Source organism: Coloeus monedula, assembly GCF_965178545.1.
Source record: "Coloeus monedula genome assembly, chromosome: 1".
Taxonomy (NCBI): Eukaryota; Metazoa; Chordata; class Aves; order Passeriformes; family Corvidae; genus Coloeus; species Coloeus monedula.
This window is the reverse complement of record NC_138781.1, coordinates 53764645-53790543: the sequence shown is the minus strand read 5'-3', so window position 1 is coordinate 53790543 and position 25899 is coordinate 53764645. Positions and strand designations below refer to the sequence as shown.

The following is a 25899-nucleotide window of genomic DNA, read 5'->3' as shown; positions in this document are numbered from 1 at the left end:
CTCCTGACTGGGTGATAAATCTATAATCAAAAGGCACAAGCCTTGACACCTCAAGATGTACTTCATTACTACACAACTAAATGATCTTTTTTCTCTTTTTTGGTAAACTAGAAACAGATGAAAAAAAAATTGCTTAACTCCTTCATACTTTGCCTGTGGAGAAATCCACTCCACATCTGTGTTCAAGTGTCAGTTAATTTCTTACTTTTTTATTAATGCCTGAGCAGGAATTCAGAAGTTGAAACCATTTGCCTTTTCCCTCCTCCTTACAACTTCAGGGAACTATAGCTGGGAAAGAAAATTGCAAAACCACTCCATCAGCCTGCATTCTCAAACACACTCATGAATGTCTAAAAAAGCCCTCCAAAACAAAACAAGAAGTCCCAAAGCACAAAAACAAGCCTTCCAATTCCCCGAATTCTCACTGTACAGGGCACAGTCCTTCCTCTTCTCAATAACATACTCTAACATTATTTTAAAAGAGGGATTTTTAAGGCCTGTTTCATTTTCCTTCTCTGCTTTCTACAATGAGGCCCTTTTTCTTCACGTATTAAGGAGGTGGAGCAAAACACAACCCTGGATGACTGAGGAGGATTAGCAACAGATGAGATGTCCTGTGGAAGTTGCTTTGCAGAGGCCTGCGATAATTTCTAGCTGCAGTGCAACTGCACCCTGGTTTTTAACTTCAGGAAACAAAGGATTGCATTTACCACAAACACCGCTCCCTCCAGACAAAGCAGTTCTCCCTGGAGATGATGCAAAGTGACAAAATCACATTAAATTTGACAGCCTTCCAACTTTGCAGCCCCAAATAAACCAGCAATCAATACTCACGGTAATGAGGGTCCATGTAACCATTTCGGGGGTCCATGGTAAAGAGCGTCCCACGGTAAGGTACAGAAGGTTCGGGAAGGTGAGATATAGATCCATGGATCTCCTTCTTGATTAATGAGGCCCTTTCCTCACTCGACGTGGAAGGCTCTTCACTGATCTTGCCGAGGCCTTGCCCACCCTGCGGCTGCATTGTGATCGCGTTCCTTCTCTCTCTGTGATAGGTCTGCCCAGGACTTTCATCCTCTGCAAAAAAACGAGGGAGAAGAAAGAGAGAAGGGAAGAAAAAAGAGAGACGCACACTTTTAGCCCATTTATAGAAAATACAATAAAGAAAAGTTCTCCCCCCGCTGCCCTCCTCCTCCCGGTGTAAGTTTGTGACAGGAGGTGCCTGTGTGGCTGTGAGGGATGGCCTGGGGATGCCTGCCCGTTCAGAGCTGGCAGCAGCAGAGCAGTAGATCACCGTCACCCATGCACTGATGATCCTACCAGCGGGGCTATCAATTGTGCAGGAACAGACAGAGGCTTGCTGTTTCCCTGCCTCTGGGACAAGAAGGCTGGGAGCTCCCTGATGGGGAGTCAAGAAATTATTTGTCACACAGAGGAGAAGATGAAGCCCACCAGCTGGGCCTAAATCACACCCAGCCACCCACCACAGCTCTGCAGCCCAGCTCCAGGTCCCTGGGGTTTGTCTGTGTGAGGGGCTGAAACCTCGCAGGGAGATCAGCAATGATCCAAGGCGGGCAAGAATAAAATGGGTTCAAGGGCTCAAGATACAGGACCAGCAGTATCAGGCAGGCACAAGCAAGGCCACCTGCTCTGACAGTGTCACCATTTCGGCGCCTGTGCAGGATTGTTGAGTACACTCCCCCTACCTCTTTTTCCCATATCCACACATACAAAGCCACAAACTCTTAATGAACAAGGGGGAATAAAAAGGGGAGCAGTGGGAATAATAATAACTTAGAGGGTCAAACCCCAGCCCTAGTTTGGAGTAAGCCTCTAGGTCTGTGGTACCACTTGTAAGAGGAAAAGAGCCTCCTGACCATGGCTCCACCAGCCTTCCTTGCAGACAGCTCCAGGACTAGGTGCTAAAACAACCCTCTGCTCCCATATGAACTTTAACTCCTAGGGACTACACACACCTTTCAAAAACTACACAAAATGGTTCTGTTCCTCAAAACCAAGATGCATGTTCCAAGGTACATTTCACACATGCCATGTGGCAGACGGGTGTTGTTAGGTATGTCTCTAATGTAAATGCTCTCCTTCAGTTGCATTATTGGTTTAAAACAGAGATGATTCTCTAAACAAGCATGATTGATTGCTGGCTGTAATCCTTGGCCAACACCAATGCCCCGGGTACAGCCTTGTTCCATCAACCATGCTGCACATGCAAGTGTATGCCAATACATCTTGAAGGAGTACTGACAAAGACTTCATCTCAAAGTTGCTCTGCAGTTCTACAAGTACACAAGGAATCTCAAATTATTAAATGCTGGGCACAAAAATGTTAACTAGAAAAGGAAATGAAAACACCCTTAGGAAATAAAACTGAAGTGCTTTTAGTCTACAACCTACATGCAAGGAAGAATGATTGACACCAGCACCAAGATTGCACTTCAGTTGTCAGAGATTTGAGGTCAGGGCTAAGTTTTCACTTGTACCTTTCCCTGGTGTACTTGTTCACAGAGCACAAGCAGCAGCCAGCAATTCACCAGGTGACTACTTTCAGCAAGCCTGACACCAGCGTAACTTAACCTATATGCCTTTATACAAATTAGATTAGAAACAGGCTCCGTACATAGTGATATACAGCCATTATATGCATAAACTAGATATACCATTGCTTTGGATGAAATGCTCACCAGTTTTGTCCCTGCTCCCTCTCCTCCCAAGCAGCAACAACACAAAAACTCAGCAGCATAGCCTATTGAGCACTTAATTATTTTTCTATCTCCAAGTATTACAGCTACCAGGGTTTGCTGACTTATCAGCATCTTCCAGGGACGGAATTATTTTTACAGCCAGCAGTAATTCTACATACAGAGCTTTTCCAGGATTTGGGTCTGAGGAGAAAGAGTTAATGGAAATAGACAACAACATTACAGAGTTTAAACCCTTTGCCCTTTTCTACTTTTTATTAATATGCACAGGCACTGGTCCCTGCTCTGGATTAGCAGGGTTTAAGGTTTCAACTTTTTACACTGAAGCTGGTTTTAGTTAGAGAACTGCAAAATGGGGACTAAAACATTAAAACTTATATGAGGTTTTTAGAAACCTGCTTGTATAAGTAAAAAAAAAAACCAAAAAAAAAATCAAATATATATTTTCCATCAGGTTTCTCTTTAGCCAGAGTCTTTTATGTTAAATTTCAACCTAGAGTGAACTTTCACTGATGAAACGTAAACTCCTATAAAAATAGGGTCTTACACTCCATTTGAAATTCTGACAGACTCTTAAGTAGAGCAAGCTAACCAGTGCTACAACAGTTCGGAAAGAAGAAAGCTAGAGTGATTTGTGGGGCTGTATAATCATTCAGATGATCAGATAGGATTTCAGTTCTTTTACTCTTCCATATAAAGATAATATTTGTTAAACCTGCCATCCTGGGATACAACAAGAAGCTGACATCTGTCTGCAGGCTCCACTTTCATACTTTTCTTCTCAAAACATGCACGTGTCATGAATCCAGGTACTAGTGACTGTTATGGAAAAGGCTGATTTTTCAAATTGCTGAATGAAATTCAAAACCTACTTTCAGTAACTTAGAAACTAAAGGAAAAATATGGTTTGTTTTAATAAGCTTTTCCCTTTTTGGGTTACTTGAGAAAAAAAAACCAAAAAACTATTTTTCCTTCTGCATCAACGATCTCTCTCCCCATTATGAAGTTATTGACATGTGCCATTACAAGTCAAAAGTTTCAGTATGTTTTCTGCCACACAAAAATTGCTCCAGAAGAATTTAACTAAACATGATGGCATTTTTACAATAATAACAAGGCTTATTCATCAGCCAAACAGCTTGCTAAGCATTTACTTCACACCACTGGGTTGCTTTTGATAGGGGGCAGATGAGAAATTTGACAGCACCCACGCTCCAGGACACTAAGAGCCAGGCAGTTTGCAGGAGCTCCCCTGGCGCCAAGCGGGAAACTCTTGCAGTAACGCTGCCGACTCTCACGGCAGGCGAGCCACTCCAGTGTGCCAAAAGGGGAAAGCTGTCTAATCTTGTTCTGGTTCAACTGAATTGTTCAATAAAGTTTCAAAAGTAAGCGCGGGCAAGGCGCGCCAGGCCAAATTATTGACAGAAACACACTGTCCACCATGGCAACAAGTGGGATTCTAAAGCAAAAATGTAAGCAAACAACCCACTTCTCCAGCAGCATCTGCCAAAGGGGTTTTACAGCCAAATAAGTGAAAACTGTTCTGTTACTGCTCTGCTCACGTTTTACAAGCGGCCAGCTTTAGGGTCAAAAGAAACATCTGATTTATTAAAATGTTGCAGAGAGACAAATGCCAAAGCGAAAGATGAAGTTGGTGGCAGCCCACCAACTCCAGTATAATTCCTCCCACCTTTTGCCAGTGTAAGAGTGAAGGGTTAAATAAGAAAAGAAAAAAGTTATCATGCCCAAGAGCAATCTGCATAAGCTTCTCTTTCTTCACATACACCCTTACTCTGACTTAACAAGCCAATAGCCAGATACACGCGTTAGAAGTGCCCAGTCTTGAATGATCACATTAATCCAGGATTTTCACATCCACTGAGAAATACCTGATTTAATCCTGCTATTTTGATCAGAAGCAATTTTTATTAGAAGTGCTGAGCACCTTACTTAATGGAGCACCTCTCAATTAATCAAAAAGCTTTCTCAAAAAACTCACACTGGACAGCATGCCTGAATAAACACACTTTCAATTGCACAGCTAATTTACTCAGAAAGTTTAAAAAATCAGCACAAGCCAAAGCCTAATGCAAAAATCCATTAAACTTTCTCTACCTGTTGAACTTTTTTGCCTTTTTTTATCATGGACCAAGACAAAATAGAAGCTATTTTACATTAAACCACCTAAAGTCAGCAACTGAAAAAAAGTTGAAATCTATTGATAGAGCACATTAAAAGTCAATGCCAGCACACTTCAGAGACACCCCTGCTTAAACAAGACAACACCAGCACAGTTAAATCTCTTTATATATTAAGTTTCATCACCATATTTCTGCTTGCAACTTCCAGAGAGCATTACTATCTCATGAGAGATCTGACAACACACCTCAGCTGGGTAAGAGGAAAAAAAAGATACTTACAACTCAGTCCAAGAGACCCTGGCTGATGCTCCCTCTAAGCTCTTCTCTTCTCTTGACCAAAATTCTCTGGCTACCAGGACATGGGCATTCCTCCCTCTTTTCCTCTCTCTCCCTTCTCCCCCCCACCCCCACCCCATCTCCCTCCCTCTCTCTCAGAGGCAGTGCTTCTCCCATTAGAGGAATTAAAAGTGGTTGGTGCCATGCTAAATTTAACAAGCTCATTAGTATTCTTCCTGTGTGCTTCCTAGTGAACTCTCCCTATTCAAGCGGCTCTCTCTAGCTGAGGGGTCAGGCGGCTAATCATTAAATCAAACTAATGTCACCCTATCACAATCAGCCTAAGAGAAGGAGGGTTTATTATTTCAGTTTATGCTAAATAAACGGTTTTACAAATGGTCTCCAAGCAAGGTCAACAGCAGCTTCAATTACAAGACAAACTTAACAAGAGTTGCTATAAACCAAGTGCTCCATATTGACCTAAGCACAAGCTCAGCTCTGCATATTGCCACTAGCAGGATTGTACAGGAATGCATATTGTAAAATAAAGGAAAGGGTAATCTTTTCTTTGCCAGAATTTGTGACTGCACAGAGACTGCTCATTCACCTCTCCCCAACCAGATTGCTGCTCAGCTCAATTCACCCCACACAAAGGCTGAAGACCAGACCTCAATGGACCGAGTGAAACATGTTCAAAACTAGGCTCTCTATTGTGACTGAATTTCTTAACATCTTTTCAAAAAGCGGAGAATGCCTTGAGGCTAAAGGAAGAAACAGGCTAATGGTGAATTGGGAATACTGAGCAAATTTCAGAGCCCTTTCCTCCTAGCTTTTGAGGTTGAAAGCAAGCTCTTTCCTTTCAAGTTTCAAAGTCCTTTTTCCTCCCGCAGTGTCACAGAAGGATTTGAAAAGAAGGTAATTGTGCTCACAGTCCCCCTGATCAGAGCTTACGTCCTATTTCTGGTATTTCAGAATACTTCTTGCAATAATGGTGCATATAGCTCAATCCCTTAACCGTCCTGCACTCTGCAATTGCTCATTAAATGAACAATTGCTGGTATAAAATGCCTTTTATGTTCAAGGTCTGGATATAAGATAAGCATTCTAGTACTCTAAATTTGGTTTACTAAGGAAACTCTCCATCATTAAATTACAAAACTGAAGTCAGAATATCAGTCTTTCCCAGAAAAGTAGCATTTTAGGTGCTGTGAGCCAGAAGGAAGGGGGAAGGTGGAATGTAAAGAAGATTGACTACTTAGATTCTTAACAGAACAGATACCTAGGTAAGAAAGCAATTTCCTTGCCATTTAAGAAAGTCTAAGTTTTTGACGCCTGATATTTTCTTCCTTGAAATGATGCAATAGAGCAGTCGCCAGGTTCATTAGGACACGCGTACCTGCACCTTCCTGCATACACAGGCTTTTCACTACTCTCTGACCACCTTAAAAGCAAAGTAGGAGGAAATAGATCTGTAGGATTGTGCCTGCTTTTAAAAACAGCATATATTATAAGAGAAATTTTGTTTTGGGTGAGTACAGTAGTTTAAATTGGACACCCTTGGTCCCAAGTTTGTTATTTTCTGGCATTTGGAGCAACTGCACAAGAAGCGCTCTGGAAACACTAACACGGATATGAAGAACGATGCTCATAATTAGTTTTAAAAATAGACATCAATCACACAAGAGGCTAAAAAATCTGTTAGATAACAATACTGTACTCGCTTTATTTGCAATGCTTAAGCATACCTTATACAAGGCTACTGTGCTTATAAATAAAGTACATTATCTGAGCTTACCACTGAAAATGTATAGTTTTCTATTCCCACTTACAATGGATTTTTAGCTTAGTTATTTTTCCATTATCCTATGTATAGTATTTTCCAATAACTGATTTGCAACCTTTGGAATATGAATACACAGCTCTTCTATGGTTTTGTTTGTTTGTTTTGAAAAACGTCTTACATTCTTTTGTTGTCAGCTTTAGCTTTCACTGGAAGAAAAGGGATTTATTAATGAAAGAGAGAGGTGACCCAATCCCTACAATACCTACCTAATACTCCATGCACACTCCTTTATTTTCCACAAATGAGACATACATTCATTTTTGCTGCATCTACTGCACAGCTTGGTTCAGTTCCTTTTTTGACAGTACAGAGGAGGACAGAACACAGAGCATCGATACAGTGCCTATGACTTTGGAAACAGAACCTGATCATGCATTCCTCTGGGTCAATGGCAGAGTTCCCACTGACCTGGACAAGACAAAACTGGGCCTGAACAAAGTCCACACCACTCCAACACTAAACCAGCAATGCATTGCTATCAGGAGAACATCACTCACAGCCCTTTCCAACTAACTCTTCCCCAAGACTGATGGGGAACCCGAGAATGACATGAAGCAGCTTAAAAAACTCAGGCAAACTTTTTCAGACCCCTAAATCAGAGAGAGCCTTGTTAGTAGCAATGTCTTTATCTCAATTTTTTGATTATCCAGATGAATTTACAGTGTTTGTTGCCTCCCCAACCACTCCCAACTAAAACCAACTGGCTGAAGCTAAACAGACATATAGGAAATTATGTAAAATAAAAGCACCTTTAAAATTTCATACAAGCAAACACCTACTGTATTTAACTGAGAGTCTGCATCTACAAATCCCTGCATCAGATCTATAGGGAAATGCTAAAAATCTCATATAAGCTGAAAAATCCTACTTAGGAAACACAAGAGGTAGCTGTGTCCACAGCTACCTACACACAAAAGCAGAGTACGGTGGAAACTTCCTTGTCAGTCCCAGGACTCAGCCTCAGACGGCAGACAAAGAGGGCAGGCGGCAGGGCTGGGCTGCCTTACACATGATCCTGCATCTTGCTGATCATGCAGGAGATGTGGAAAAAAAGGGAGTAACATTTGGATATACGCCTGAAGTTACTGACCTGACACTTGAGCCATCCCACTGTCTTCAATGACTTCGGAACAAGCTGTGGAAGTTGCTTGCTGTGAACCAGATTCCCGCAGTATCCTGTTGGGCAAGTTTGCCTTGAGCTGCCCAGCTGAACCACCAACTAGCCAAGACGTGGAGCTTGAACCCCTGCAATGCCCAGCCGCAGCCCCAGCCTGCAGGGCTGAGAGTCTCTGGGAAGCTAATGGAGGGACTAATTCTCAGCAACTGCAAGGTCAGCCTCCAAAGAAGTGGGAGCCTCACTTCTGAACAAGCCCTCTCCCAGCCCCTTTCCACACAGGCTTTAAAATAACAAAAACAAACAATTTAAATCAAAACAGCTGAAAACCATTTTCTCCCTTCCCAAGTTCAGGGCTACATGTTTCTCCCATGGCAGACAGTGGATTATTGCAATGATACTTAACACCACTGGTGAGTGCAGCCCCCAACACTCTGGTTTAGGTGTTAGTGACGACATTGACTGCGGCAGGAGAAACACTAAACCCTGCATCTAGGTACCGAGCAGGTGGCAAGATTTTAAGTTTACCTTTATGGGGCCTACAAGGCCCAAATTTTGCTTGCTTTACTCACACTGAAATCCTGGGGATTCAGTGAAACTACTTGTGCAAGTAGAGCAAGAGGAATTCATGTCTAGCATCAGAAATGCTCCAACCATTGGGCACAAATAGTCTGTCTGGAAAATGCACTGAAGATGTTGGTTAGCACGTGGAAATGCTGTATCATTAGCTTGATGAGAAAGGGGCTCTTAGTAGTACAAGTGCTTTGTAGTTCCAGTGGACAAGAAAAAGAAAGCCATAATGCATAAGCAGAAGACATCTGGAGGTAGAATTAATTGGCAAAATTAACATGTAGCGTGTCATTTCTCCTTTTAAATTTGCAGAACTAGAAGGTAGTCAAAAGCATTTCCCTTTCTTGGTATAATAAATTTTATGTTTTGATTTTGCTACTTGAGGATTGGGAAACTGAAATGAGAAAAAAATATTCCTTTCAAAAACAAACTTACTTTTTCATTTCCCCTTTCAAAAAAGTATTCCAACTTACAAAATTCAGCAAAGACTGCAAATTACTGTGCAACAGCCTCAGCAAAATAGAACATTTGTTCAAGGTCTTCTGATCAGGGCTAAAACTCAGGCATTGCATTTCTCCAACATCTAGACTCTTCAAAGAGCCAAGAGACTCAAATATAAGTTAAAGACAACAACAGACATCAGGATGTGACTATTGGCAACCATTTCTCAGAAGGAAAAAGCTCCTCAGTCTATTGTAAAACTCTCAAAAGGATTCTGATTTAAAAACATTATGAAGTTACTTCCATTAGCCAGTTATTAGACTGTTAGTCATTGCTTACTTTGAGCAGGCTAATTAGTTACATCAAAGGCACTACAATAAATTCCCAGGAGGGTTTTGAGGGGGGGGGGTATATTTCTCAACCATCTAAAAGCACGTTTATGCCTATCTGAGGGTAACTGCCTCATTTCACTCAGACACTGGGGGACATATTCTGTGCTGTCACTTTCTACCCAGCCAGCAGCAAGACCAGGCCTTTAAGCTGTTTGAAGCCTGATATAAATTTGATTAGCCATGCTTAAAAGCCACAAAAGAGTGAAAGAGGAGTTATAAACCCTTTGGTGCACCATCTCCTATTGCAACATCTACAGCACAGACACCTTAGCCTCGAGAGAATAAAATAAGTTATTTATAGTGTTGCATACGAACAGAGTTATATTTCTCCCGTTTTTCCTTGGGTGGGTTCAAACTGCTAAATGAAATCATTAGCAAATCACTAAGTGGTTTGCAACAACCCAGGCAACCCTTCAGTTTAGATGGCAGATATCACCTATTTAGTTGCGAAATTTACTTATTGCTGCATCCTTTTGCACAGTTGCAGTAAGAGTTTTGTTTCCATTATATCCCTGTACTTTTGGTCTCTGAAGCATACCAGTTGTTTAAAAATATGCTGTGGGTTACTCTGCCCTGATTCACAGTGGCTGCAATCTCTGGACAGTGATTTCACCAATGTTTCAGGACAAAATCTGAATGCCATATACATATCTCTGTGCAGATGTGTAGGTACTCCTACATACAAAAGTGTGGTCACAGGCACCCACAAATTCAGCTCCACCTTACATTCCATAAAATCCAACCAATTGCAGATGTGTGATACATGTCTGCAAATAAGTGTCCACACAGGCAGCCTGGATACCTTAATGTAGAAATGAGACTGTTCACATTCCTCAGCAGTAGTCTAAATAATTCAAAAGAATGCTGCAAGACAAACATAAGGTTTATAGCAAAGGATATTTTCAAACTAAGGAAAACTCTCAAGCCCTGTACCCAAAGTGATTTGATCCTTTGAATGATCTTCTCGATATTAGTGCATTAGCTTAGAACAGCAGAGCTACTAATCTACAGATACTGCAAAATATTCCTTTTATCAATACTGCTTCTCACCAGGAATATATTCTGAAGGCCCCAAACCTGGCACCGTCTGTTCACCTCTAAAGTTAAAGTTCAGAAGCTGTCTTCCCTGCCTGGAGACACTGCTTACAAGAGAAAAAACTCTCCTGAAGCCTTAAGAAGAACTTGACCTTCCCAAAGACCAATCTATTTTTTTCCCCTCTGCTCACTTTCTTCTCAGTTTGCTCCACTAAAGAGGATGTACAAACCTCTGGCAGAGGTGCATGCTGCCATGCTACCTCTCATAGTTCCTGCCTTCACATTCCAGTCATCAAAAATACTGCTAACAGCCAGCAAGCAGCCTGGGTCTCAGGATGGGTGCATGTGACTGGGCAAAGAGGCATGGAGACTGGAGAGCCTGTAAGGAAAGGACAGAGCTAATTCTTCATACCATGATTTCCCCTCCCCTCACCTAGGCCATGGAATCCTCTTAAAAGCTTTGGATCTTTTGACAAGTGGAGTTGGAGAATTAAGACAACTCACTACCACTCACTAGCTTACTTGTCAGTGCCTCTCTCCTCCCTTGTTCACTACCACTGCACGCTTCTGGCCAGGCTTTCCAGCCTCTGGTAGGGTCTGCCAGCCCTGCCTGCTACATTTGAGAAGAGGCAAGAAAGCCCAAGACACACCAGCTTTTTCCATCTTCTCAACACAACCCCAGTGGGGGAGGAACTGAATGCCAATCAGATCACTTTATGAAGGAAAACAAGTTGATGGTTAATGTCTTCTGTTGAGTTTCAGGGATGAGCAAAACTGGTTTTGAGACTTCAATTTTTTGACTACTTATGCATTTGTCTTTCTAACTTTAATGCTGGATAACAGATTTTAAAAGACAGTGGAATATTGGCCTCAAGCTTTTACTGGTCAACTGCATACATGTACGTAGGTGCTTATAACTGTCTTAAGCAATATTGTGTATTTCCATTTATCATAATGCAAAGGGCACCTGAGATCATAAAGACAGCCAACTTAGAAAAACACTCCTATGTTCACAAAGAAAGTGTCAGAACAATTTAAAACAGCACTATCCTCCTACTGCAGTAGTAATGAGAGCTCGAAAAGGGTATTCTTAAATTGTTAATCAGGTTTTGCTGGCTTCATCTATGCACAGTCTGGCAGAAGGAGGTTTCAATGTTTCCTTATTACTTTTTTCATTCTTGGCTACCTAGATTTTCAGGCAACGTTCATTTCAAAGGAAAATAAACTAAGTTTCATCCCTCAAAAACATTAAATAAGCATGATTTGTATGGAAAGAAGGCTGGGGAAGGGAAAGGGAATCACCTGCAAAGTTCATTTGGCTATATACAAAGCAAAAGGGAAAAAAATCACCATGTAATAGCCAGCAGTAGAATCACTTCCATGACTTCTGTGTGCTGCAGAGGAATGAAAAACTGTAGTCAGCACTACTTTGCCTTCTTCATTCACGGAATGCATAAAATACTGATAACTGATTCCATAAGAGAAAAAAGATTTTTATACATCAAATAAGCACAGTATGATTGAAGGATTCAAGGTCCATTTGATTTATATACAGAAACATCCACTTAGATTTGAAGGCAAAATGTGTTGACGAGTTAGCCCAAAGCTGCCCTACAAATCACCCTCCATATTACATGTTCCAGTTCTGAAAAAAGTGTGCCTCCCATTTCTATTACGTAAAATGCTTGTCCACAACTTGCAGAACTTGTCCACAAATACATAACTGTTGACTAATAACTATTTACCATGTCCCTCTGAAGGCAAGGGAAAAAAAAAAGAAGACACATAAAATCAGAAGAAAATGAATAAATTAACCTTTAAGGCGTTATTGCCCCAAATTCAAGAGGCCTATCCCATCCAGACTCCTGCTATTCTACCAGCAGCAGAGAAATCTCATCCAAAACACACTGCTTCCCCCTCTTCATACCTTAAGTGTTGAATCATGGCTTTTAATAAACATCCTGAATTACTGAATAACAGTGGACCTGATTTACCAGCATCTCACCATGTTGCTAAATACTCGAAGAAGCTTTTTCTCTAAATAGCAGCCATGTTCTTTATTCCCCAGTGCAGGACAGATGTTCCATCTTGCTAGCACCAGCAAGAACCTTTTCCTTTATAAACTATAGCCTTTTGGAACCACAATACAGATACCTCCCACATCATACTGTAAAATCCATCAAATTAAGAATAATACTTTTACACTAATCTCATTGTTCATACCAGTTTTACCACAAGTCTTGTAAACATGAAAACTAGAAGGCAACTTGTAGTCTAGATACCTCCAGGTACTTCCACAGTTATTCATGACTATGTTGTCAACAGTGCCACAATCATTTGTTGTACTAACATATCCTCCTTGCAGAGGATATGAGATTTAACACTTTTGTCCTATAAAATTCAATTAGCCATTTTCAGATGCACCAGAGTTGTAACATCAAAACCAGCTAGCTTTAAAGAAGAAATTCCCATTAGAAATCGCAGTTTTTTCATGGCACAAAGACTGACAGTCCACAGCCTTCTCACAGCAGATTACATATTGGGTTTGCTTGTTGCAACTCCTTTCAAAAGACTAGACAAAAATCTTTTCCAGAGCAGTAAGGTTACCACTGTCAGCTGCACTGAACTACGTACTTCCCTCTCTTTCGGGTCTTATCTTCAAAAATCACGGAAACAAAGATGTAAACTTGGACATTAAAGAGTGTTAACATCAAAGCACATGCACTACTTTTGATATTAACCAAAGCCTTGAACCAGCAATCTAACTGGCACAAATCAGGGGTGTCTATGTAATTTCAGAAACAGCTGAACTAAGCTCTGTGCCGTGGCCTGCATTTGCTCACCGACTTTTCAAAGAACAGTATCCCTGTATGTTTTCACAACTACCTGCCAATCAAGGAAGCAGCAGGAATCCAAATTCACTTCTTGGCATTTTTGCCATTCATCTGTCCACATTTCTTAACACATGAAGTTTTTTATTTCTTTCTTTTCCTTCAATACATTTTTAAAATTTTAACATCTCCATCCAGAGCAATTTCTTTGCTTTGGATCAAATCATGGCCTGTATAAGATCCCTGCTCTTTGATTTACATAAAAATTACTGTATACCATGATTCAGCTGAAAAAGAAGAATATACAAGTGCACAAAGAAATTGTGTAAATAGACGTCAATAATAGATTAATATTTGTGTATTATCTTACCTGTAGTCCCCCATCCTCCCCCCCATTCCATCTATTATCTTATGTATCAGTATCACTCTTACGGGTCTGCATATCGCAACGGAACTTCAAATTCTCTCATATAAGAAGTAAGAAAAGATATTTATGCTCTCCTAATCTTCACTATTTCCCACAAAAACCTGGGTTTTCATCAGCAGTCACACACACTCCCCCTTGCTGAAGACCATTCCAAAGCCATCTTCATAACTTGCATTCAAATGAGTTTGCACCAGAACTTACAGGCAGGACTTAGCATAAGGCTAGTGAACAAACTCAACTAAGCAGGAGTCCTACAGAAAACACAGTGCAAAAAATGCAGGGAGATAATTGGACAACACTTTGAATTTTAACTTTTCCTTGTGCTTTAACTCACCAGATTAGTCTAAGTCTTAAGTCTTAATACTTAAGTCTACACAAGACTCTCAGAACATGTTAACTGATAACATGTCATAAATCATTAGCTGGGGCAACACATTATGGCTTGAACTAGTATAGCATATGCATCTCCAATTACAAGTATAAACTTCAGGATAAATGGAAAGAAGACAGAAAAAAACCCCTCAAATTTGGATTCCTAGCATTTTTGGTACCCTATTAATTTTTTATATTAACAGGACAAAACCCAGGATGCCAGGATCCATGTTGTGATATAAGACAATGTAATACATAACTGTACTCAGAGGGATGGCTCTCCTCCGATAATACAATGCTCTTTTGCCTCATTCCTGAGGGAAACAAGGCTGAATAATATCAAGGGAAGGCTGAAAGGAATTTGGTATCTATTCTACATATCTTTGAAACTCATTGATTGGATTAAACCGTTCTTGTCTGAGGCAAGAGTTTCTATACTAGATTTCTACCAAGAAAAAGGCAGCAGCTAGGTAGAAGAGATGCTGCATTACCAACCCTCTAACATCGAGGTTGCAGAGTAATTTCTGTACATCATACAGAAAGTATTAAGGAGCAAGGTGCAATAAGCATCCCACCAGAAAAAAAAACTTTGATCAGAGCCAGCATCTTATCAGGCACCAGAGAATGAAGACAGAAAGACATGCCCTGGAGGCAATTCCCAGGAAGGCCCATTTCTACTCCAAGCAGCTTTGCATTTTGAGCAGAACTGCTGATTAGGAATGTGATCTGGAGCAAGTTTCCAGAATAAACAAGTCAGCACCAGAGTGCAACAGAATCACATGAGGTTCTGTGGGCTTCAGCAGTATAAGATGATTCAGACATCCACAGTGATTGCGAGTTATTGAGTATTCTCTTAAGGACTAGGCATTTGTCTTCCACAATCCCCCTCAACCACCGAGGAATAGAATGACCGGGAATACTTTCATATACCCAGCAGTTTTATCAACCACTCATGAAACTATATGCAGGCAGAAAGATGGTGACCAACTATAGAGTCTGTTTTGCCAGGCTGACCATAAATTCCATCACAAACTGAAAACATATACATGCACAGCCTTGATGAAGGATAGCAAATAAAAGTGTGGCACAAGAGTGATCTTTGTCATCTTCATAGACCAGGAGCATGGCTGGAGAAATATCAGACTTGTATATCAGAAGCTGGGTTTACTGGCAAAAGGGTTTCTTCTCAACTTCTCAACAAGACCTCTCTTCACTTCAGTGGAAGCAGGAAAAAATGGCAGAGTGCGCCCAAAGGAAGCTGGGAACAAATTGCATCTTAAACCAATAAAATACCCATGGTCCATCAAGTTGTCTCATTACTGAGGAGTCAGTAATTAAAATTTTAATGGCATGCAAGCAGGTTTCTAAATCATTAGGCAACAGAACACAGTGTCAACAATATTGCTGAACAGAGGGATAGAGAAAAATCAACCACCACTGCTTTATCACCTAGGACTCTGTCCTGCAGCTATTCATCTGTGGAGCACCAGTCACAAAAGTCCCTTACACCACTGCAACTGCCTGGTCCGTAGCAGTAGGTCATTAATTTATCCTCCCTCATCTCAAATTGTAACGTTTTACTTGTAAGGACTTGAGAGTAGGCACACATTTTTGCCACAAGTGTAAAACAAAATTATCAGGTACTGTCTATGAAGCATTACACATCTATGCACACACAGAACTGTTAGAACACAAATAACACAACAAGAGAAAGGACAGTTTCAAAGCCCACAAGAGAAAGGCATGGCAAAGTTATGGTTGCCTTTGCAGCATTGCACGTGTAACTCCCATCTGATTCAAGATGCCTACAAAGTAACACAATATTTTTTTCCGCAAGACCCCAGCTTCGTCCAGCACCACCCACAGGGTGGACAGTGTGCGTTTCATAAGAAGTTTATCACTACCTGGTTCTCATCTTGGAGTTCAACGTGTGGCCCCTCCACTCCACGTACTGGCTTCACTGAAACCCAGCTCTGCAGATAGATTATTAATTTCCTCCCAGACTTTCTCTGGTGCTCATTAGACTGTCCAAGTGTTTCATTAGTATTAAGAAAATGTATTTTACAACGGTTCTGACAAGGTGAAGAGATGGTCTTGTCCACTACCAACAGAGACTACCCATTTAGCATCCCTAGTTGTATATGCATAGTCTAGAGAGACTGAGAACACATTTTCAGAGAACACATTTTCAGAGTATTTAGCATCAGATCTACTTTACACAGTTTGCGTTTTCAAGCAATATCTATAACCATATTTGTTAGCATGCACACATGCTTGTCTTTCTGAAAACCAGATGCAAGTCACATACCAAAAAGAAAAACCTTCTATATTGGTGGTGTTTAGTTGCTCCAAGGAGTAAGAGCTCTAGATTCAATGTAATTAATGACACCACAAAAATTCCTACATATTTGCACTTTCATGGTTAAAGTATATAAAAAGGTGGGAGTTGTGACTGAAGAATTCCTCATTTCTGGGGCCATTTATAAAAACCCTCTCTCCTAGCAGGTATTTTATTATCTAGAAGATGAGTTCAGTCTGTAAAATCTCCTTCTATGGTAGCAGGGATATATTTTGTCTTCTTCATTATCTATTTTAATGAAATACAGAAATTTTTATCACCGAGACTTCTACCTCACTGTCAATTAAGCAAAAGTTGGCCAAGGGGGTGACAGACTATCATAAAAGAAGAAAGTGGGGGAGAGATAGAGAAATATTACAGCAGCATGTCTGTTTCTTCAGGTCACCACAAAAGGAAGGGATGAATGCACAGGTTGATATCATTAAAGACTGCACTAGAATGGACAGGCAGAGAGAATTCCATGTTGGCATTCCTAATTTTGTGATATAAGTAATATTCCTTTAATTTAATGACTTGCATGTACCTTCACAGTATAAAATAAAAGCAACAAAAGAAAACACAAAATGAGAAGATTTATGGCAGCCATAAGAAATGGGTGATTTAATTCAACCCACTGACCCTTTGAAAGCAAACGAGACACCTTGCAGCCTTAGTAAATTACAATTTACCAAGACATTCAGGGCAGAAGATGACAGACAGCGTATCAAGGGTTCACAGACAGTTGATGATAAGAGCAAATTTTGCATGTTGAATCCCACCCCAGGCTTTAAAGAGGAAATTTGCTCTAGTGAGAACAAACCTGCTGCTTCTTCCACTAAAATGTACATCGTCTGTTGCATCTTCCCCTTGTAATTTTGGAAATGCTTCATCTTCCCCACTACTATCTCCTCCTCCCAGTCCTATTTGCTATTGCAACACAGCACTCCACAAACCTCTCATCTCAGATGCATTTTCTTTAACCAGTATCTGTTAGCCATGAAATCTAAGCTCTTTGTCCTGTTCCTTGTGGGAAGAATCTCCTTGCACAGTTGTTCCTATCTTCTCTCTCAATATGTCTTTTCCTTAATCTTCAGTCATGCATGCCAGTCATTGTGCCTCATTCCTGATGATTCCCTGTCTCTCCCTCTAGGTTCTCTGTCCAATCTCAGCACACTGAGCTTGGGCTCCTTTCTTCAGCTTCTTTTTTGGGATCTTTTCTCTCTTACTCCTTTTCTCCCTTCTGACAAGGCTCCCACTCTCCAACAAACACTCAAGTAAACAGAAACCTTCCCCCATCGCTCTCACCATCAAACCCTGGACTAGCACAGGAAAACTGGTGGAGGTGTCTTTCACATGATATTCAGAACAGTGGATCCTGTAAGGGCTTCGTCAGTTTCCTCTCACTGTTCCCTCTACATTGTCAGCATTGCCTTTTCTTTGATGCAGCTGGCTCATAATAGTGATAGACAAAAAACACAGTCCTGCTTTGCAGGAAGAAGAAAGATAATACCTGAGGAACAATTATCTCTGCAACTCTCACAGCTGCAGTTAAATGTAAGGAAGATGAGAAATGCCCTTTAATACAATGAGAGTCATGAAGTAGGATCCACCTCACCTAACTCTAATGTGCTCTTGTTGTCTAGGCCACTTCTATTGCTGGCTGAGAAATGATGCCTCTAGACTGTGCTTCAGCCTATCTCAAAATGGAAGAACTCATTCTTTGAATGTACATCACTGACTATAGATCACCCAGTTAGACATTTACCTTTCAGAAAGGTAAGGGTAGATAAGATGACTCTACTATCCAACCTTTAGAAATATGGGGAATGCAGAATGTTTTTTCATAGTTTTCTATAGAAGGTACTGTTCTGCCATCCAGTAATAATAACAATATCTGCCTTTAATCTTCAATTCTGAAACTATTAGGTCTAATTTAATCTTTCAATAACATAAGTAGCCAAACTGAAGCTAACAAATTTCATTCTCTATTTCATTACAACAACCAAATACTGCAGAGGAACTTGAAGAGCAGTGAATAATTCTGACTTTCAGATGATTCATCTAATCTTTACCAGAAAAACTTAACTCCCAATGATACATGCAGTTTCTTAGGACAGACCTGATCACCTTCTTTCACTGCTTAGATAAGGAAGCCAGGCCAAACAGCACGAAACTGGAACATCAGCACTGAAACAGCAACCAAACAATATGACTCATCTTGATTGGTTTTTTTAATCAAATATATAGTATACCATTTTGTAATAAAGGTAAGATAACACAGCCAAATCAATACAGCCGTATTTTCCTAAAGCCTATAGAAGAACACCAAGCATTTTCAGCCTTATAAACTGTAAGACTACGATAGGTGAGATGAGATAGTTTCATGAGATAGTTTTATGAGATAGGTAGAAGGCCACATTTCAAAATCAGTTCTCTGGGTCAGATGTCACACTTCAGAGACACTTCCCTATAGACATCTGAGTGCCTGATCTACAAAGGTACTGAATGCTGATAAAACCACTTACATCAGTGAGTCACTCAGAAACCTTCAGTTTCAAAACGATAAGGACTTTATCATCACTAAGATTCACAGATCTATACTGTGTTTAGCAACTGAATTTCCAAAACATATGTGTCCTAGTGAGCAACTGGTACTAGTCTGTGCCTACAGAGAAGTCTGGAGATGCAAGGGACCAAGATCGCCACAAATGTTGTCCAGCCAGTACTTCTGTGACTTTTGTCTCTCTGCCTGTATCTGTTTTGTCTCTTCAGACTATAAACTCCCCACAGCAGGAACTGTCTGTTATCAGACATATATCCACAAATGAGCAAAGTGAGGCCTCTCAGAATGGGTCCTTCAAAAGCACCACAAAAATGTTTTGGTTTTTTTCAGGCTACACAATTTGAGTCTCTCAGAGAACTACTGGAGACCCTGTATTTAAAAATCAGTTACCAAAATAACATATGTTTTTTCATCTTTGAAAAAAAAATGGTAAACTGTTCATTCAGTATAAAACATAGCAAGGTCTCAGGATGTTGGAAGCACAAAGGAAGTACAAGAAATTTTCCCATGTTTAACTGGCATCACTAATGCTTTACGAAATAATCTCGTGAGTGGCAACACTCAGAATAGTCACCCATCCCATCCAATTTTCATTTGAATGTGCCTTTCTTCACCACTGCAGAGGCAGTTTGCCTGGACAATAAAAGATTGTGAACTTTCAGGTATTTCCCTCTACCTCCATCACTGTTACTTCCAATAACAATTGGGAAACATCACTTGAGTTGGGGGGAGCTGTCTGGTATCACTGGTCTGATCAAATGGAAAAGAAAAAGCACATGTACCCTATCTTCCTGAGAGGACCTTGTTTTAAAAAAAAAAAATCCAGGATCCAGTGAAGATTGATGTACTGTACAGTACAGTGAAATGTCACTGTTCCCAGATGAGTTATTAAAGCTGTGGAGTAATTAAATCACATCTCGTCTTTCTTCTTGCACAGCCAGGACAATCTCCATGTTGGAGAAACGAGGGTAGAAATAAGAGAGAAAACTCTAGATTGCTTTCCTCACAGAGCTTGACTTAAGACAACTTTGAAGCAGCCCACTGCTGGGATACAAAATCATCCAAGAATTGTTTTAAGTGTGGGTGTTCGTAAATAAGGCCAAGGGTAACCTTAGCAGTTCAAGAAAAATTCTCAAGTATTTGTGCTTGGCTGGTATACACTTAGATTTTATCTTTTGTATTTTAACTTGCATTGTCAAAATGTTTAATTTCCAATTTGCGGGAGGGTGTATTTACCATTGAGGGATAATGAGTTTTAAAACACTGTTACCATTGCTTAACAGCTAACCAAACTGGAGAGAAAATCAACCACAGAACAAAACTGAAACAAGGGAATTGTTGAAAAAATAATACTTCTCCCTTCAGCTCTACAAAGAGATCAGAGAACAGTTCTTCACTCAAACCAGGTTTTAGATGCTTCCTTCCGTGCACAGTACATATGGCTTGCATCTATTTTTTCTTTAAAACAGAACTACATCTCTTCCTGTTAATAAACATATCAAGGCTTTTATGAGAACTAACAACAACAAAACTTTTCTTGCTTTTAATGTAGGTTGAACATGGGTATTCTAAATAGGAAATCATTTCTCTGACCATACACATAAGCTGAATGGCTTTGTAAGAGCCAACAGGTAAAAAAACTGCCTTACATAAAAATTCATTCATTTTTACATAACTAGCATTTGAGGAGCTCTGTGTCTAGCACAAATGTACTTAAACAAAGACTGAATTTAACTTGACAAGAATACCTGAATTACCTCTTCCCCTCCAAGCTTACTTTCCCACCTTTCTCCTTATTCCACTTTTTTCTTTTATATGCCACCCCTTTCACACTTGCCTTTTTCCTTAACAAAAAGTCACTGCTGAGTAAAATAGAAAACTCTAGCACAGGAACAGATAATTCCTTCCCACTGCCCTATCACCTCTTCCCCTGCCATCCTGAAGGCAATAGTCACTCAGAAAGAAAAGCTGATAGCAATTTTAAGCAAAGCTAACAAATGAAATATCGCAGGTTTTCATGCTTCACGCTTCCAACGTAACACAGCATTATCCACCCACTCCAGCAACTGGCTCCAATGTATTTTATTTCCCTCCCAACCTTCTCAGTTTGGTATCAAATACAGTAGTGAATTTGAATGTACATGTAAATGGATTGCTAGTCCAGATTGCTAGTAATGCTATTTGTCCATTTTGCACCCAGAGGGTGGTGAATAAAAGCAAGGAATCTGCACAGAAAAATGTGTAAAAACTGATTCAGCAGCTACATCTTGCTAATATTAATGATAAACCCAGCTGGCAGAAACCCAATAGCAAATGAGAGCATAACTGAGATGTAAAGAGATAACAGGATCTGGGGGCAGCTTATGCAAATACAGGCAAAAAAAGCTCTCTGCTGTATGCAAACAGAGCACTGGGGGTGGGGTGATGCACAGCAAAAAGGAAATCCTAGCTTAATCGCATGGGCTACTCAGCTCTGGATGTGGCACTGACTTCCAGCAGCAGCATAAGTCTTCAGTGGAAGACAAGAAGGGTACTGTGGAAGAGAAGTCTACAAAAGAGATGTTTAAATGCTCTATAAATGAACTTCAAATACTATAGACATGAAAGAAAAATATGCCACAGTGATGGCATCCAGGATTATTTTAGTGACAACTGTACAGCGCAATGAGCTTGGAAACGGTCAAAACAACAACTACAAGCCAGTAATTTTGAACAAAAAGATCTGATGTATCCACCCAACTCTGACAGAATAGTTATTTGATACTAATTGGGCTCTGCTAACAACATGGCAAGAAGAGGCTGTACTGTGGGGCTACAGACAGCAGTCATTTATCTAATCTTAACAACAGATCTTCGTTATTGCAGCTTGGCATCAATACTGCACTCTGGAAAGTACTGTACCCTGAAAGCCTCTCACTCTGGTATTTCCACAGTTGCTCCTATACCAATCACAATGACTTTCTCGGAAGCATACAACTTTCCCAGCAAAAGGCACATACTAAATAATGACAAGCCAGAAGCTCTCTCATTAACAACCTTTTTCATCCGTCCATCCATCCATCCCCCCAAATTAAGAGCATGAAGTGCATTGTTCCAACCTTTATGCATACCTTCTCTTCCCATGGTCAAACTGCCCAGACATCACTGCACACAAAGGCACCACAACAGTATCCTTTTTTCATGGGTACCATGCATCTCTTGACAGAAATACCAAACTAACAAGGTTTCTTCCCTCTCAGAATCAATAAACATAAACTAGCCTACTGTCTTAGCAGGTTTGCACCAACTGTATATCATAGATGTTATCACTGTTGACATTTTACTTACAGCCTTAAGCCTGGGGTCTTGTCTATATAATAAGTATTTCTTTCAATATAGATGACCACTCACAAATATGTCGTGGCAAGAAGAGCAGCTGAGCTATGTCTACCCACCATTTGGAAGGGCCCTGGTTAAACCGCTTGTGCTTTTCTTGAATTCATTTCTAGAAGTGTCTGGACATCTACCCCCAAAGTTTTTAGCAGGAGGCAGAGTGCAAGCAGACCAATGACAACACACACTGGAATGTCTCACTGCGAGAAACTGCCCAAATCACACATAGAAGGATGATTACAGCAGCCCATCGAAATAAAGGCATGACTGTCCAGTGACAGAAAACAGCAGTTCTTATTCTGCTGGCCTTCATTAGCTTTCAGGATCCGATCACACCACTGCTTATAAACTCTTCAAGTTTATAAAAGAGGAGGTAGGCAGGGTTCAAGACAGGACTTCTTTAAAGCCCCTGACAGTTATCCCTCATTAGTAGAGACGAACATTTCTTGGAATCAAAAAGACAAAATTTGAGGCTAAAAGAAGAGCAAGTTTGGTGTCACGGTATCCAGAAGGACATGACTTTGAAGTGTTTCTTTGAAGTACGAGGAGTAATGTCAGAAATGTAAGATTCTTGTGAATGAAATTAAGCAACAAGGAAAAAAGTCAAAACACTCCTAGCATTCCTGAAGCATGCCAATAATCAAGAAACTGCAGCTAGGCTAGGCTACATATACTCCCACTCATGATGCTGCAATACCTCAACCAACACAAGATATACTGAGGAAGAGTTTTAACTCACACGATCCCATAAACTTCCCCTTCTTTCTCCTCTATGTCCTTTCAATTCCCAGCATGAAAAGAAAAACAAAACAGCAAACTAGAGAAGATTATTTCACTCTATCATGTCAGCTGCCAGGACCAGCTTTCCAGGACAATAAATCACCTGACTATGGATACAGAAAGTTCACATATTATTAAAGTTCACTTTAATGGTGAGATCCATCCTTTCTACAGCAAAGTCTTTGTACTGAGGATCCCTCAAACAACAGCACCTCTTTCTGCAAGGCCTCTAGATTTTCCTAGTAAGACAGTGACAGTCAGCTCCAATGACACCCTTGAAGGACATTAGCAACATCAGCCAGTTCCCAGAGCCCAGGGTTCCAGGATTTGGAACAGTGCACACTAAAGCAGAGAGATTATGCTATCAGTGACAGAGCTGGAAGTACATTCCAGCAGCTGGAGTTTGTCAGAACCACACCCAAAACACTCATCATCTTCAAACTGTAAGAGCCCATGTGGTCAAAAAACCTTCCTCTCAGTTGTGGCAGTCAAAATTGTTGTTGAACATCAACAACATTGTTGTCCCACATCTTTTAGCAAGCTAATAACCAAAAAAACTCCCCTCAGTCCAAATGATCAGTGTTTACTCAGTGTGATGCTGTTTACGCAGTGTTTACTCCATTTAAGATCAGTGTTTACTCCATTTAAGATTAGTGTTTACTCTGTGTGACCTCATGTAGTTTCTCTGACACATACTAGCTTGATATACTGGGTCAATATTAGCTCAGAGCAGCCTACATTATGTGCCAGCCGCTCTTGCATCAATTTTTATCAAGTCATATGGAGTTGTTGTATCAAAAATCCAAATGCTTTGTTTTATACCTTTCTTGTACAAATTGTTAAAGGCTTTGCACTGTTAAGCATCTGGCAAAAGTCGATTATGCACCATTAAGTCTCTTCTTGCACAGGAGCATAAGTGGGTTCAGGGCAGCTATTAACATATGCCAAGGTATAACAGCATGATCCAGTAATATCTCCATTTGAAAAAAAACATCTTAAACACTGAAAAACACAAAGAAAACACATATATTTCTGTTCAATATTATACCTCTTCATTTAACATCTGTTCTGTTATTCTTCCACTTACAGAACTTTCCCACCTTCTTGGGTGAAGACAAAATGTGCAGCCTGCTCCTTTAGAAGAGAAAGTTTTCAGCAAGTCTTGTGTTTAATACAGTAAGCACCATCTAGGTGACAGCCAAAGAAGGTACATTTGATTTATCCAGGCCAGAGAGTTGCCTCAGAGTATTAAAAAATCCCCAAAGTACTCACATCCCCAGAAATCATTCAAGTAAAAGAAAATACAGCAGGGTGCCTCAAACTTCTTATGCAGTTGCTCAGAACTTAGTCATTAGACTGGCTTAGAATCTAACATTTTTAATATTTACATCACATATACTGACAGCAACTACAGAAATTACCTGTCCAAAAAGAGTAACTGCATGCACCTACTAGCTGTGCCTAATGCATTTTAGCAGCTTCAAGCAAGCAAGGAGCCACTGTTATGTGACCAGCCAGCAGAGCAGCAGCACAGACAGAGCTGGTCAACAGGTCACCAGCGGTGCATCAGTTTTTCCTGGAAATAATCTGGTATGGACTAACAAAATACTTATGGACCTGTGCATTTAAACACAGACGACAAGTCACACTCAAGTTGCCACGTACACACAGGTATGACTTTCTCCACACCACTGGAGGTTCACAGTGGAGAGTGAATACTCCAAATCTTTTACAGACTTTGGCAAGGGGAAATTATTAGCATGTGTATTACAATGTTATGAGATATGCAGCACACACAATGCAAGCGATAAATGTGATTCTATCTAAACAAGTTAGTGAAATGTATGAAACACATTAAAGGATTTCAATGGATTCCACAGAAATCTTCACCTTACTTGCCTCCCAAAGGTATGCTAAGAAGCACAAGTAGCCAAGTATCAAATCCTCACTAGTAACTCATAGTGTTACAGACATGTCATTATTCCCCTTTTTGCAATGAAAACCAAAGACTGCTCTTGCCCACACTCATACCATCCATGCTGCAGACGGGTAGCTGTGGGAAAAAACTTGAAATATAAAGAGAATGGGCTTTTCCTTTTTTTCCTGGATTTTTGATCAGTCTCGGCAAGCTGAAAGAGGAAGCACTGTCCTGTCTCTGAAGCTACCCCAAACACTGCAACGTGACCTCTCCAAAAATACTCATATTTCAGTCTGAAGAAATTGTTTTCATATTTTGTTCTGAGTATCAGACTAAGTGCTGACCTTTTACTGTGATGTTGTATCATTCCTAGAAATGTGATAACACAGAAATCAGAGAAGATATTCTCTCACAGCTTTATACCACAGAATAAAACACATGTAGACATTAATTTTAGTTAATTATATTGTGTTCATCATCATATTCAAGGAATCTGGTGGTAACAGTTGATGAAGCGTAACACATTTGTTCTGTATCATTTCTGTTTATAAACCACATGGAACACATCAGTGCTACCAGTTCTACACAGAAGGCACTCAGCAGCACCAGCACTGCTCAGTAGTGTTCAGTTGAGTAATTTCAGCTTTCACAGAGCTCTTTGTAGTGCTGGTCGCCACCGCTGCAACTGCAGACAACGCCTGCCATACTGATGCATCAATAAGATGACCTGTTCAATAGGTCACATTCCTACCCAAGATCTTCAGAACTA

The 25899-nt window shown here is 40.4% G+C and overlaps 1 protein-coding gene across 2 annotated transcripts in view; it reads right to left on the bottom strand.

The window, feature by feature from the left end:
- GLI3 (GLI family zinc finger 3) overlaps positions 1-25899 on the bottom strand; it is a gene marked incomplete at both ends in the record, with an annotated part of 187785 nt that overhangs the window by 134787 nt on the left and 27099 nt on the right. For both annotated transcript variants that reach the window (XM_082276657.1, XM_082276656.1), the window contains one exon: positions 835-1077. In XM_082276657.1, coding sequence (XP_082132783.1) covers positions 835-1077 — 243 coding nt within the window. The remainder of the gene's footprint in view (positions 1-834; positions 1078-25899) is intronic.